Raw genomic sequence first — 13,736 nt, forward strand, 5'->3', positions numbered from 1 at the left:
AAGGCACATTTCATGTGTGTTACTGAATTAAATCCTCACAGCAGTCCCATAAGGTAGATTCTCTTGTGACCCCTGGTTTACAGATCAATCAGGTACAGCACAGTAGGCTGCTGTTTTTTTGTGATGTATCTGTATTCACTATTTTTCCTCATGGCCCTGACTCACAGTTCCTATGATATACTAGACAGTGAGTTATCTAGTTAAAACAGAAATGTATCAGGTAGGCATAGGGTGGAAGTGGATACTTGGAAAGAAGGGCAGATAGGGATCAGAGAGTTAAGTATCTTGAATTAATTTTTCTACAGGTATGAGGCATTTACTGACATTTTTGAGCAGGAAGTGGCATGATGACCATTTTTAGTAAAATTGGTCCGAAAAGATAGGCAGGATGAATTGAGGGTGTGAGGAGGGTGGGAGGTAAATGTGATATCAGCTGACCAGTTAGGAAGCTAATGAAATAGTCCGTGGCAGAGTGATGTGATAAAAAGCTGGGTCACAGTAGTGATAACAGTAACACGGAGCCACAGATCAAAGAGCCATTATGAAGGTCCTGGTGACTGTTGTCATATAGATAATAGCAAGTCTGAAGGGCTGGAGGAGTCACAGGAGGCTCACTCTCTGATAGGGTGATAGGAAGGTGGTGAATTTATTTTTATTTTTTATTTATTTTTTTATTTTTAAATGTTTGTTTATTTGGCTGCACAGGGTCTTAGTTGTGGCATTCAGGATCCTTAGTTGGAGCATGTGGGATCTAGGTCTCTGACCAGGGATCAAACTCCAGGCCCCCTGCATTGGGATCATGGAGTCTTAACCACTGGAGGACCACTGGGGTAAGTCCCAAAGGTGGTGAATTTAGCGTTAGCTTTTTTTTTTTTTCTACTTTGCAGAATATTGATTTCATTCCAGTTTGGGATGTGTTATTGTATTTGGTATCCTGACTTCAATTCTTAGACTTTATTTTGTGTGTGTCCCGGTTTTTGGTATGGATGGCATCATTTATCTGTATATTTTAACTTCACATTAATCCTTTACCTAGTAAAAATAGGATCTTTACTTATTATTTAATATGTAATTAAGATGTTATTATTATTACTATATGTAAATTGTCAATAATATTATCATTTACTGTAGGTTATCAGACCAGGATGAAGAGGGCAAGACCGAGAAGAAATGTATCATATCTGACCCCTCCTTTTCCATGGTAACAGTTCAACGGGAAGATAGTGGTATCACCTGGGAGACCAGTTCAAGTAGGCCTTCCACTCCTTGGGCCTCAGAAGAAAGTCAGAAGTCTGGTGTGTGTAGTCTGGAAGGGTCGACTCTGAATTCTCCTCCAGGGAATGTTTCCTTTATCTTGGATGAAGTTAAAAAAGTTCGGAAAAGAAAGCCTAAGTCAAAGCATGGCTCACCATCTCTGCGTCGGAAAGGCAACAAAAAGAGAAATTCTTTCGAATCCCAAGATGTTCCTGCAAACAAAACAAGTACTCCTTTAATTTCAGAAAGTCAGGAACTAACCACCCAGAAAGACAAGTCATCTGCTGGCGCTTATGATAAGATGAGAAAAAAGAAGAGCACCTCAAGTACACCTCCCATTACGGGGGCAATATACAAAGAATACAAGCCCCTAGTGTTAAGGCCAGTCTACATAGGAACAGTACAGTATAAAATCAAGATGTTCAATTCTGTTAAAGAAGAATTAATTCCTCTGCAATTTTATGGAACATTGCCAAAGGGTTATGTCATTAAAGAAATCCATTATAGGAAGGGGAAAGAAGCATCCATTAGTCTGGAGCCAGAGTCAGGCGATCGTGATCTTAAAGTAGTTTCCAAAACAGGCAAGTCAGTAGCCCAAAGCATAGAAGATGTTAAAGTAAAAGAGCTTGCTCCACCCTGGAGAGATGCATTCTCCAAAGGATCAAAGTCCCTGACCTCCTTATTCAGTCATGAAGATCAGAAGAAAACTTATGATGATTTTCCCTTAAGGGCTGCATCTGCCACCCAGCACACACCTTCCTCTCATACAAGTCATGCCATAGCAGAACGGGAATCACAGCTCAGCCCTCCTCGGGTAGTGCCACGACTGCTGGTTGATGAAGCAAAGCCCCGTGAAATGAAGCCTTCCTCTCTTACACCCGATACATCTGTAGCCGCGTTCCTGGAAACCGCAAAGGAAGAATCGGAGGCTGATTCACAAGAAATAGTAATTGCAGAGCCTGACTCTTCAGTCTCACCGCCTGTACTGGATGAGGTGAAGACGGAAGACATGTCTTCGATTGACCATTCCATTTCACTAGAGGCAGAGAAGGGTTCTCTGGAATCAGGTGCACCAGGTCTGACAGCCTCTATCCAGCAAGATTTCAGCCCTGAGAGAGATGAGCTGGATCTGACTTCTCAGGAAAGGGTAGAAACAGTCACTGACCAACTGACCCCTGCTCATCTCATCATCAAAGGAGGGAAGGGAGAAACTGTGCCCGAGCCATCCATTTCTCTTTTTGAACCTCTAGTGTTAGAGGAACCAGAGAAGGAAGAAATAGAAATGCCTCTACCAATGGCTGCTACCCCTGAACCTGAAGATTCTAACTTAGTGGAAGAAGAAGAGATCATAGAACTTGATTACCCAGAAAGTCCATCAGTTTCTGAGGAGCCCTTCCCACCACGCTTGGCCCCTGAAGTGGAGGAAAAAGAGGAGACCCTTCTGCCATTACTGACAACTTCAACACCTGAACATGTCACCTTGTCTGAGGAAGAAAGAGAGGAAAATGAGTCTGTTTCTACTGATTCTGCTTTTGTGTCAGAGTATTCAGCCCCACAGGACTGGAACTATGAACTAGAGAAGCAAGAAGCTGAGCCAGTTTCTTTACCTCATGTGAAAGCTGTATCTGAACATGAAGTTTTGTCAGACGAAGAGGACGATAAATTTGAGCCTTCTTCCCCAACTTCAGCTTCTGTATCGGTCTCACCCTCCACAACTGAGAAAACTCTTGAATGCCAGTCCCCACTGTTTTCAGCAGTTACACCAGAACCCATGATCCTGTCCGGAGAAGAGGCCTCAGAAAGTGGGCGTTACACACCGGATTCCACATCTGCTTCTGAATATTTAGTTCCCTCTCAGGCAACAGAAGAGTCACCAAAGAAAACAGTAGACCTTAAGTCCCCATTAAAGTCACAAGGTGTTTCTGAACCCCTGATTCTGTCAGAAGAAGAGAATGAAGACCCTGGGCTGTGTTCCCCAGAGGTGGCCTCTCTTTCTGAACGTTCTCTCTCACCACACACAACTGAGGGGACTTCTGAAGGCCAGGCCCCACCACTTTCAGCTGTGACATCTGAACACGCCATCCTGTCAGAAGAAGAGAACCTAGGAAATGAGGGTGTCACACGAGATTCAGCACTGACCTTCCAAAATGCAGTCCCACCAAATGTAAGACAGGAATCCCCAAAGAACATAATTGACTATGTCTCCCTGTTGAAATCAGGTGTTTCTGAGCACAAGACTGTGTTAGAAGAAGAGAAGGAAGACGCTGGATTCTATACCCCAGAGGTGGCCTCGTTACCTGAAGGCTCCCTCCCACCATCCACAACTGAGGGGACTCCTGAATGCCAGGCCCCTCGACTTTCAGCTGCCCCACCTGATCATGTGGTCCTCTCGGAAGAAGAGACGGTAGAAATGGAGCGGTATACACCCTCTTCCACCTCTGCTTCTGAACTTTCAGTACCGCCATATACAACAGCAGAATCACAGGAGGAAGAAATTGTCCACACATCCCCTTTAAATCTAAAAGGTTCCTCCTCCCCCATGATTTTCTCAGAAGAAGAGCAAGAAGACATCGGACCTTTTTCCCCAGACTCGGCTTTTGTGTCAGAATTCTCATTTCCACCCTATGCAACAACAGGGAAGAGAGAATTTGAGTGTGATTCTCCAATATGTTTAACATCACCGTCTGAACACACTATTTTGTCCGATGAAGACACTGAGGAAACGGAACTTTTTTCTCCAGACTCAGCGTCACAGGCTTCCATCCCACCATATAGGATCCCAGAAATGAACAAAAAGGAAATTGAGCCTGATTCACTGTTAACTGCAATGGCTGCATCAGGATATCCCCGCTTCTTAGAAGCAGATGAGGAAGAAATTGCGCCAACGACGACTACTCCTGTACCTGAGCATCTAAGTTCATCACAGAAGCAAAGAGCTGAACCTTCGGTGTCTGCACCTGAAGACTTGAGTCAGCTCCCTTCAACAAATGAAGCAGAGAAAGCAGAAATTAAGCCTGATGCTCAAACAACATCAACATCTGTATCTGAATATCTCATTCTGGCACAGAAGCAGAGAACGGGAACGTATTTAGAACCTGAGCCTGAAGACTTGGTTCCACCAAATTTAACCAGTGATTCAGAGAGGGGAGAAACCAAGTCTAGATCCTCGCTAGCTGCAGCACCTGCAGTAGAGGAAGTACCCACAGTAAAGGAAGAAACCAAACCTGTTTTGCCGGCATCTCAGTGTTCAGGTTCACCTGATTCAGTACATGCAATTAAGAAAGAACAAGAACCCCAAACATCCCTCACTCCAAAATCTGCAGATGAACAGATGGCTTTGTTAAAAGTTGAAAGTAAGGAAGAAATTGTGCCTGATTCTCAAGAAGCTATAGCACATGTATTGCGGGATCAAGAAATGGAGCCTCAGCCTCCAAATGTCCCAGAGTCTGGGATGAAAGATTCAGTTCTGCCTGACTTGGCAGATGAGCCAAAGAAGGATGTCAAACCCAATTTAGCTCCAACTGTGACATCTGAACTAGAACAGAGAAGGTTGTCAGAGAATGAGCCTGAAGTCACGAAGCCATATTCACCTCTAAAGGAAACATCTTTATCTAGACCTGAGATTTCATCAGTGGTAAAAACAGAAGTGAAAGTTGATTCTAAAGTAACTGGTACACCTAGAGTGCTGCATTCAACTTCACCAGGAGTGGAACAGGAAGTTGAGCATGGACCACCTGTACCAGAATTTTCAGCTTTGTCAGAAGAAATAAAGAAAGAAATTGAACCCAGTTCTTCAATAACCGCAACATCTGAGACAAAGCATGATTCAAACTTAACCAAATTAGCAAAAGAAGAAATCCCAACAAATTTACCTCTTACCACCCCTATAGAACATCCAGTCTTAACAAAAGTAGAAAAGAGTGAATTAGGAAGTGGTTTACCACCTGTAGATGAGCATTCACTTTTTAAAGAAGACAAGGTAGCAATCAAAGCTAGTCCGTCTCCCACTGAAACTGCTGCATCACAATATCCAGCTTGGTCCGAAGTCGAGAAAGAAATTAAATTTGATTTACCTGCAAGCATATCCTCTATATCAGAGCATTCTGTTTTGTCAAAGGTAGAGACTGAAGACATTAAACCTGGGTTGGCAATAACCAAGACTTTGTCTTCTCAGCATTCAGATGTATCAAAGGAAGCAAGGGTGGAAGACAAACAAGATCTTTCATTTCCCACAGTTCTCGACTCTGAATATTTGGATTTATCACAGAAAAAAAATTCTGTGTCTGCCTCAGAGATGTCAGGACCTGAACATGTGCCTTCGCTCAGCCTAGGTGGTGAGATAAAGAAAACAGAAACTGAACTTCCTTCCTCACAGAACATGTCACCTGCATCCAAATATATAGTCCCAAAAGGCAAAAATGAGGTGACAGCAAGTTCTGTTCCTGAGTTGGAACATTTAACATCAGAAGACTTAGCTTCAGCATTCTTAACCTTCAGTGGTGATAAGAGGGAACAGGCAGTAGAGACACCCTCTGTAATTCAGGGAGATTTCCGGTCAGAAAAACCAGGTCTCGCTCTGGCACAGCTGTCTTTGGAACCTGAGAAGAGAGACAAGACACATCCAGTATCAGAATTCCCTGATACTGGAAATGCTGGCTCAGAATTCGCTGGTGATATAAGTAGGCAAAGTGGATCCATACAGACAGAACATATAAAATCTCCCCTACCTGAAACAGAGAATTCTGCCTTAGCAAAGGGCCTACCCGAGCTCAGGAGCAAAGGAGAAGGAAAAGAGGAAAACAGGGAACTTCATGTGTCAACTACAGTTCCTGAAATTTCAGAGGTGTCTTCATACCTTAGGGAGGAACCTCAGATTCAAGAAATGAAATCTCTCTCTGCTAAGGTAGTTAGCTTAGGATCAAGGGAAGCATTTACCTCTCAACTTGAAGGAGACAGCCTAGAAGAATTTCAGTCATACACTTTATCCTCAAAAGGATTATCAGAAGAGCTAAACCGTTCAGCTGACTTTAAAAAAGAAGAAAAACAAGAAATAAGCCCATTACAGCCAGCAGGAAATTTGAAGGCACAAGAGACAGAAGATACTGTAACTAAGCTAAATGAAACTGACCAACCAAATTCATTTCATGTACTGCAGAGTATAACAGAGCCATCAAAGATCACTTCTTCTGACCTCTTCGTGCAACAGAAGCCTGAAGAAGCACTTGATTCAGATCAAGCTGCTACATTACCTGAAATAAGCAGGTCTTTTGCAGATAAACAAAACCTGGGTATTAAACAAGTTTTGTTTATGAAAGAAAATTTGCCTTTGGAAGAATCAAAATTATTTATGACAACTGAAACTACAGATGTTAGAGAAACACACATGAAAGAGGCCCTTATTTCTCCAAAGGATGAAAACTGGATGCTGAAAGAGCCAGAAGGAGACTTGGTAAGTCATCATGAAGAAAGAGCCATGGGATCTGTGCAGCTGGATTCTTCTGGTACCAGTGATCTGATGACAGGGCAGCTCAAGCCTGCTCTGCCAGAGAAAGACCACATGCCTGAAATCAGAAAGCAAATTCTGCCACCTTCTGCAGAAGAACCTCACGTAGCATTCCAAGAACCAGTGCCTACTCTCGATACCTCCCGTGATAATGTAGAGACCTTAGCAACTGAAACTTATGCTTCTGAAGACATAAAGCTGGCCCCCAAACCAAAATCTTTAGTTCCAGCTGGAAATGTGGAGAGAAGCGAGGCAGAAGGGAAGCAGACCCTTTCTTTTGTTGAGGGTGAAAGTTTGGTAGTGGAGAAAGCAAAGACAGAAATTTCCAGGCCTTGCAAAGAAGACAGCCAGGAAGAAATCAAAACACCTTATGAAGGAGGCCACCAGAAACCAGTGTCTGGCCCATCAATGGAACAAGTCAAATCAGAAACTCCTCCCTCTCTTGTCAAAGCTGCCCGTGTCTTGGCTGAAGAGGCAGAACCTGCACTGGGCGTTGAAAAAGAAGCACATGGCCGTATATCCCCTTTGCCTGGAGAGAAGCCATTAGAAGAATCCAATGTGGTTCAGCCAAAGGCTGCAGATGATGCTAATGAGAGAGGGAAACCACCATCTGAAGTGAAAGCACCCACACAAATAAAACCACTCTCCTCAACCCAAGAAAATGAAGAACCTCAATCCCTAGAGTCACCTGAGGTGATACAAAAGCCGCCCAAGCAGCAGAAGGCAGTGGAGCCAAGCATCTCTGAGGAAAAGGGAAAGAAAGGAATTTCATCTTTCACATCATGGGTGTCCAGTTTCTTTTTTAGATCAAGCACTCTAGATAACAAAGTTGCTGAAAAAGAAGATTTAGAAGCTCAGCCCAGCCCATCTGAAGAAAAAACAGTGACTGTGATAGATTCTGAAGGTCCTGCTCCAGCTGACGTTCATGGAACTGAGAAGCCAGTGGATCATCTATTCCCAGAGGCCAAACCTGAAACTGCTTCAGAATCCACAGATTCTTTAGTTAAATCTGGTGAGCATCAAGATTTTAAAGAAAAACCTGCATTGTTATCAAATGTAGAAGTTTCGCCACAGCCAAAATCCAACTTTGAGGCATCTAGTGACGATTATGGGAAGAAAAAAGTCCTAGACTATTCAGGAGAAATGGACCTGACCTCAGTAGTTACTTCTGCTGATGGCGAGGGACATCTTAGAATTCAATCTGATTCTCCCATGGGTGAGAAATCCATTATGGAAGAAGCCAAAAATGCTGTTCCTCTTCATGTCACTGACAGTAAAAGACTCCAGAAGCCAGAAATCTCCCCTCGATCTAAATGGAATATTTCTATTCTTAAAGAAGAGCCAAGAAGTGATCAAAAAGAAAAACCACTCTTTTTAGTTGATGCAACAGATAAGGTGCCACAACAGCCAGAATCAGCTTCATCTAGCTTTGCAAGTAAAAATATCACAGGGGAATCAGAGAAGCTGGAGTCAATAATTTTGCCAGGAGAAGAACCTAAAGGCAGTTTAATTAATCTTGGTGAAGACAGACTAGGGAAAGAGATGCCAAAACCTGTTTCCTTGAAAATTTCTGAAGAGGAAGTAAAACTCAGATCTGTTAGCCCAGCTGAGGAGAAAGGTAACTTGGGAATGAGATCATATTCTTTGGCAGAAAAGAAGGTGCTGGCAGAAAAACAAGAGACAGCAGCCCCATTAGAACATAAAGATATTAATGAAATAGAGAAGGCAAAAATTATACATGGGCCTAGCCCTGTTAAATTGGAAGAACCAAAAGCTGCTACTGTGCTGCAGCAAGTCTATCAAAATGAAGACCACAAAGAAAGATACAAAATTATTGAGGAGGAGAAAGGAGAAGAAAAAGAAGAGCGGTCACATGCATTTTCAGAAGGGAGGGAGCAGGAAATTCAGCCATATTCCGTAAGTATAGCCGGGCATCCGCCTGAAGAGTCAGATATCTCTTTCCGTCTTACTTTGGGTGAAACCCGACCATTTTCATTAGTTAAAACTACAGAAGCTGCTGAAACATTAGAAACCACGATCTCAGAGGCTTACTCTGAAATCAGGGAAACAAAGGCAGTAGGAAGTCAACCACATCCATTAGAAGAACGTGAAGTTTTGGTGGAGGAAACCAAGGCTTTCCTTCCCGTGGATCTTCCTTATCATGAGGAAATAAACGAGCCCTCTTTACCTAAGGAAGGAAACCTGGTACTGGAAAAGTCAAGCAGGGATGTGGTGACTCACAGTGAAGAAAAGGGACAGGTCATGGTGTCAGAGCTGCCAAAAGCTGGCTCGGTTGGTACCACAGAAGAACGTAAACAAGGCTCTCCATCTAAAGAATCTGAAAGGATTTTAGATCGTCCTTTTGGCGAAACAAAGAGCTTAGAAACACCTTCATATCTGTTGTCATCTGTGAAACCTCAAACACTCACTTCAGGAGCATCTCCAGAAGTTAGTCTAGAGAAGAAACAAGAACTACCATGGTCAGAAGTGACTCCAGATAGGCCTACAGTCCATACTACTCAAACATCTAAAGATCAAACATCTGAAATGTTTGAACAGCCTGTTCTTGTTTCAAAACACCACTTGGAGGCTGTAGAAGACTCCCAAGTATATGAACCATGCCCTTCAGCAAGCAGTAACTATGCTCAATTTATTACTAATGCATCAACAATCAGTGCTGAGGAAGTGGTTTCTAAGGAGCCTGAAGACACAAGCGTAAGAGATGAAGAATTTACAGTGACTAGTAAGCCAGCTGGACTTTCTGAAGAGCAAAAGAGTGCCTTCAGTATCATTTCTGAAGGTTGTGAGATACTGAATATTCATGCTCCTGCATTTATTTCTTCAGTTGATCAGGAAGAAAGTGAACAAATGCAAGATAAGTTAGAATATTTGGAAGAGAAGATCTCATTTAAGCCTCTACTCCTCCGTGATGAGAGTGAGGAAGTTGCTTGCCATAAAACACTACAGAGTAACTTAGAAGATTCTGATATAAAAGTTATATCATTGAAAGAAGACCAACAAAAGGAAATTCATACAACCAAAGAGGAGATACCCACAGACTCAGAAACTGGTGATTTAGCCTTTAATCAGCCCACAAGTCCTGATGAAGAGGATTACTTTGAAAAATATACATTGATTGATTATAACATCTCCCCTGACCCAGAAAAACAGAGAGCTCCATGGAAATTAGAGGCAGGACTATCAAAAGAAGTTCCAGAAGAAACTGTCTCTTTCCCAGAACATTCAGAGGAAGGTGCCCTAGAACATGAATATGACTTGGTGAAATTAGATGAAAGTTTCTATGGACTCGAAAAGGACTACAGCAAATTATCTGACCCAGAGACCCAAAAGTCTTTGGTTATCCAAAAATTAACAGACAGAGATGCTCCAAAGAGCACAGACAGAGACGTGGACTCAAAGTCACCTGGGATGCCTTTATTTGATGAAGAGGAAGGAGTTTTGTCACGAACCCAGATATTTCCTACCACTGCAAAAGCCATCAATCCTGAACTTCTGGAGGAGCCACCTGCACTTGCATTTTTATACAAAGATCTATATGAAGAAGCAGTTGGAGAGAAAAAGAAAGAAGGGGAGACAGCGTCTGAAGGTGACAGTGTGAATTCTGAAGCTTCATTTCCAAGCAGAAATTCTGACACCGATGATGGAACAGGAATATATTTTGAGAAATACATACTCAAAGATGACATTCTCCATGACACATCTGTAACTGAAAAGGACCAAGGCCAAGGTCTCGAAGAAAAGCCAATTGATAAGGATGATTCATACCAACCAATAACTGCAGAAGGGGAAATTTGGGGCAAGTTTGCAACTATTGGCAGGGAGGAGAGTCTGGAAGAGAAACAGAAAGCAGCTTACAGGGAAGGAGAATCAGTAGGCCACATGGAGACCCTTGACAGTGTAGCCATGCAGAGGAAAGCTCCCATCACTGAGGAAGTGAGAGTGGTTACCCAGAGGATAAGCTATGCGATTCCATTTGAAGACACTCATCATGTCCTGGAGAGAGTAGATGAAACAAGCAGTCAGACTAATGAAGCAGCAAATGCAAACCCAGAGGTCAGTCTGAATGTCCCAGTGCAAGTGTCCTTCCCAGAGGAAGAATTTGCATCTGGTGCAACTTGCATGCAAGAAACACTGCAAGAAGAACCTCAAATAATGGTTCCCCCTGAGCCGAGTGAAGACTGGGTCCGCAGTAGCCCTGTTCAGGATGAGTATGAATTTGCTGAATCCCTGAATTATGAAGTGGTTACTCAAGACACTCTATCAGAAGACCTGTATTCAGAGTCCACCCCTGAAGATGTGTTATCTCAAGGAAAAGAATCCTTTGAACATGTCAGTGAAAATGAACTTGTGACTGAAGCAGAACAAAGAAAGTCTGCTGAACAGAAAGAGTTGGACATAGAGATGGCAGAACAAGACCAGTTACTATCAGAGTTGGTAACAGAGAAGGAACAAAAGGAAATGAAAACATCTCAGATTGACACATATTGCTACACATGCAAAAGCCCAATTTCTGCTGTTGACAAGATGCTTGGCACTCACAAGGACCATGAGATTTCAACACTTGATACAGCTATAAGTGCTGTAAAGGTAAATAGATTTTAAAGTGTATAAGTGTGTAATCATACGTAGACAATTAATCTGTTTTCTCATTTTCTCAATTTAAAAAATGACCAATATTTGATACATTCATCTTTAGGTATAATAGTCTGGAAAAAAAACCTAAGAATATTTCCCTAGTTATTTAGTTAACATCACTTTGACAGACATTTATTGGGTACATAATATGTGCCAGTTTTTTTCTAAATTCTCTGTATACCAGGATAAATAACTGGCATTCCCAGTTAACTTTCTTTGAGGTCTCTTATTTTATAAAAGTAGCCCTTAACATTATCCAAAAAAGAAATAATTTCAAATACAAAAATACATGTTAGAGTACAGAATGCAATTTATTTTCTATTATCTACAGTATGATCCTTTAAAAATACACATTATATCATATTAAACAATTTTATTGCAAGTTTTATAAAATGTTCAAGATAGTAAGACATTTAAAATTTTTATTTTCTCCACATTTCTTCTTTATTTATAAAATTGATGGTAGAATTGGAAAGTTTTTGCATTCCTTCTGGCTATGTCTATAGACTCCCAATGTTAGAAAGTTAGTCATAACACCTATCCTTATAAATATCTTACTTCTTAGAAATACTATTGGAACTCAAACACTTAGTCTTTAAGATTCTCACCTACCTTTCAGTAGCCTTCTAACTGGAATCTCCACTCTTATCTCATCAATCTACTCTCCATGCAGTAACAGAATGATCTAAAATTCCAAGTAATAGCAAGAACTGAGCACTTACTATGGGCCAGGCAGTGTATTAAGTTCTTTATATACAGGATATCTTTTAATTCTCACAAAAACCCTGTCATTGTCTTTGATTTGCAGGTAACAAAATGGGCTCAAAGAGCCCATTAAGTCCAAGGTCATAGAGGACAGAACTAGGATTGGTACCCAGATCTGTCTGATGCCAGAGCTCATGCTTTTGATGTGCACCTTTGTTACTCTGCTCAGGGCCTTCGTAACGGTAGCGGTTTTCAATATGATCATTCAGTTAGGTCACTGATCATTGTCAGATTCATTTTGATTCAGTAGGATAACACATTTGAATCTTAGATTTTTTGGTCTTTTTTCTGGAAAAGTAATCCTTCTCAACTTGTATTTTGTTGAAACTTTACCTAGTCAAGTTTGGGAATAGGCCGTGGTTCAATTTCTTTTTGGACTCTCAGGCATTCAGATGCATCAGCACCAGTGAAACATGCCCCATTCTTTGATGACACTTGGTTTTGTTAACTAACAACTAGTGGGTACTGTCAGCAGAAAGAAGACTTTTTTTCAGCCTTCTTAATTATATTCTGTTTATCTCTGTGAGTTTTAGAAATTAAAAAAATAATTCTGTCTAAATCCTGTCAATTTAAAACAAATTTCAGAAGTGGAAAGATATGATGTCTCCTGCTTTAAAACCATTTTAAAGTTCTTTTTATTTTTTTCCGGACCTTCTCCAAAGAGTATGAACAGAAAGTGCAAAACAAATTGACTAAGCCAGAGACTTGCTTCATTCATTAAATGGACTGTGAAGATTGAGTTGGTTGCCACTTTTTAAAAATTAAAAATAAATTTAAGAAGTTGTCACTTGAGAATTCTCTAGCATCTTGTGAGTGACCATCTGTGATTTTTCGGGAACTGACGGCTGCATTTGTAGATTGTCCAGGTCCTGGCTTCTCCTTCCACTCCATCCCTGTTTAGGTGGATTATCTTTTATCTGTCATTTATTTCTTCCATCACTCTCTTCCTTCCCTCTTTCTCTCTCCCTTCCTATTCCATGTTAAGAGCCGTGCTCATCATAGGGAATAAAAACAAAAATAAAGGAACCTGGACTTGTAGCTCCCCAAAATCAAACAGCATCATGGGAATGCAGTGTTCTGAGCGAGAAACCCTCTGGGAGTGAGTGAAATGCTGGAGGGGGACTGGAGAGATGGGGAAGGTATCTTGAGAAGGTGCAGCTTTGGCGAGCCTAAATAGGATAGAGTTCTTCTAACAAATCAGGGCAGGGAGGACATTCTCGAGACAGGGATTGCCTTCTAAAAAGGCACATAGGTGAGAGAATCCTGGAGCCCTGTGGAGAAGAGGCAGGGGCGTGAGCAGGAAGCAGAGAACCAGATCCTGAAGGGACTTCCCACAATGTAATCTCTCCATCATTCTTTGGATAGTGAAACAGGCAGATGGAAGCTCTTTTATTCTGTGTTGTTAAGCTTTGCAGGATGCTGCTGCTGCCTCTGCTGCTGTTAAGTGGCTTCAGTCGTGTCCGACTCTGTGCGACCCCATAGACGGCAGCCAACCAGGCTCCCCCATCCCTGGGATTCTCCAGGCAAGAATACTGGAGTGGGTTGCCATTTCCTTCTC

At 41.9% G+C, this 13,736-nt stretch overlaps 1 protein-coding gene across 1 annotated transcript in view; it reads left to right on the top strand.

Annotated features, from left to right (window-relative positions):
* Positions 1-13,736, top strand: part of CMYA5 (cardiomyopathy associated 5) — a 99,137-nt gene that overhangs the window by 42,951 nt on the left and 42,450 nt on the right. The window contains exon 2 of the mRNA XM_055536663.1: positions 1,132-11,365. Within this exon, the coding sequence (XP_055392638.1) occupies positions 1,132-11,365 (10,234 nt within the window). The remainder of the gene's footprint in view (positions 1-1,131; positions 11,366-13,736) is intronic.

This window comes from Bubalus kerabau, chromosome 10, assembly GCF_029407905.1.
Source record: "Bubalus kerabau isolate K-KA32 ecotype Philippines breed swamp buffalo chromosome 10, PCC_UOA_SB_1v2, whole genome shotgun sequence".
NCBI lineage: Eukaryota > Metazoa > Chordata > Mammalia > Artiodactyla > Bovidae > Bubalus > Bubalus kerabau.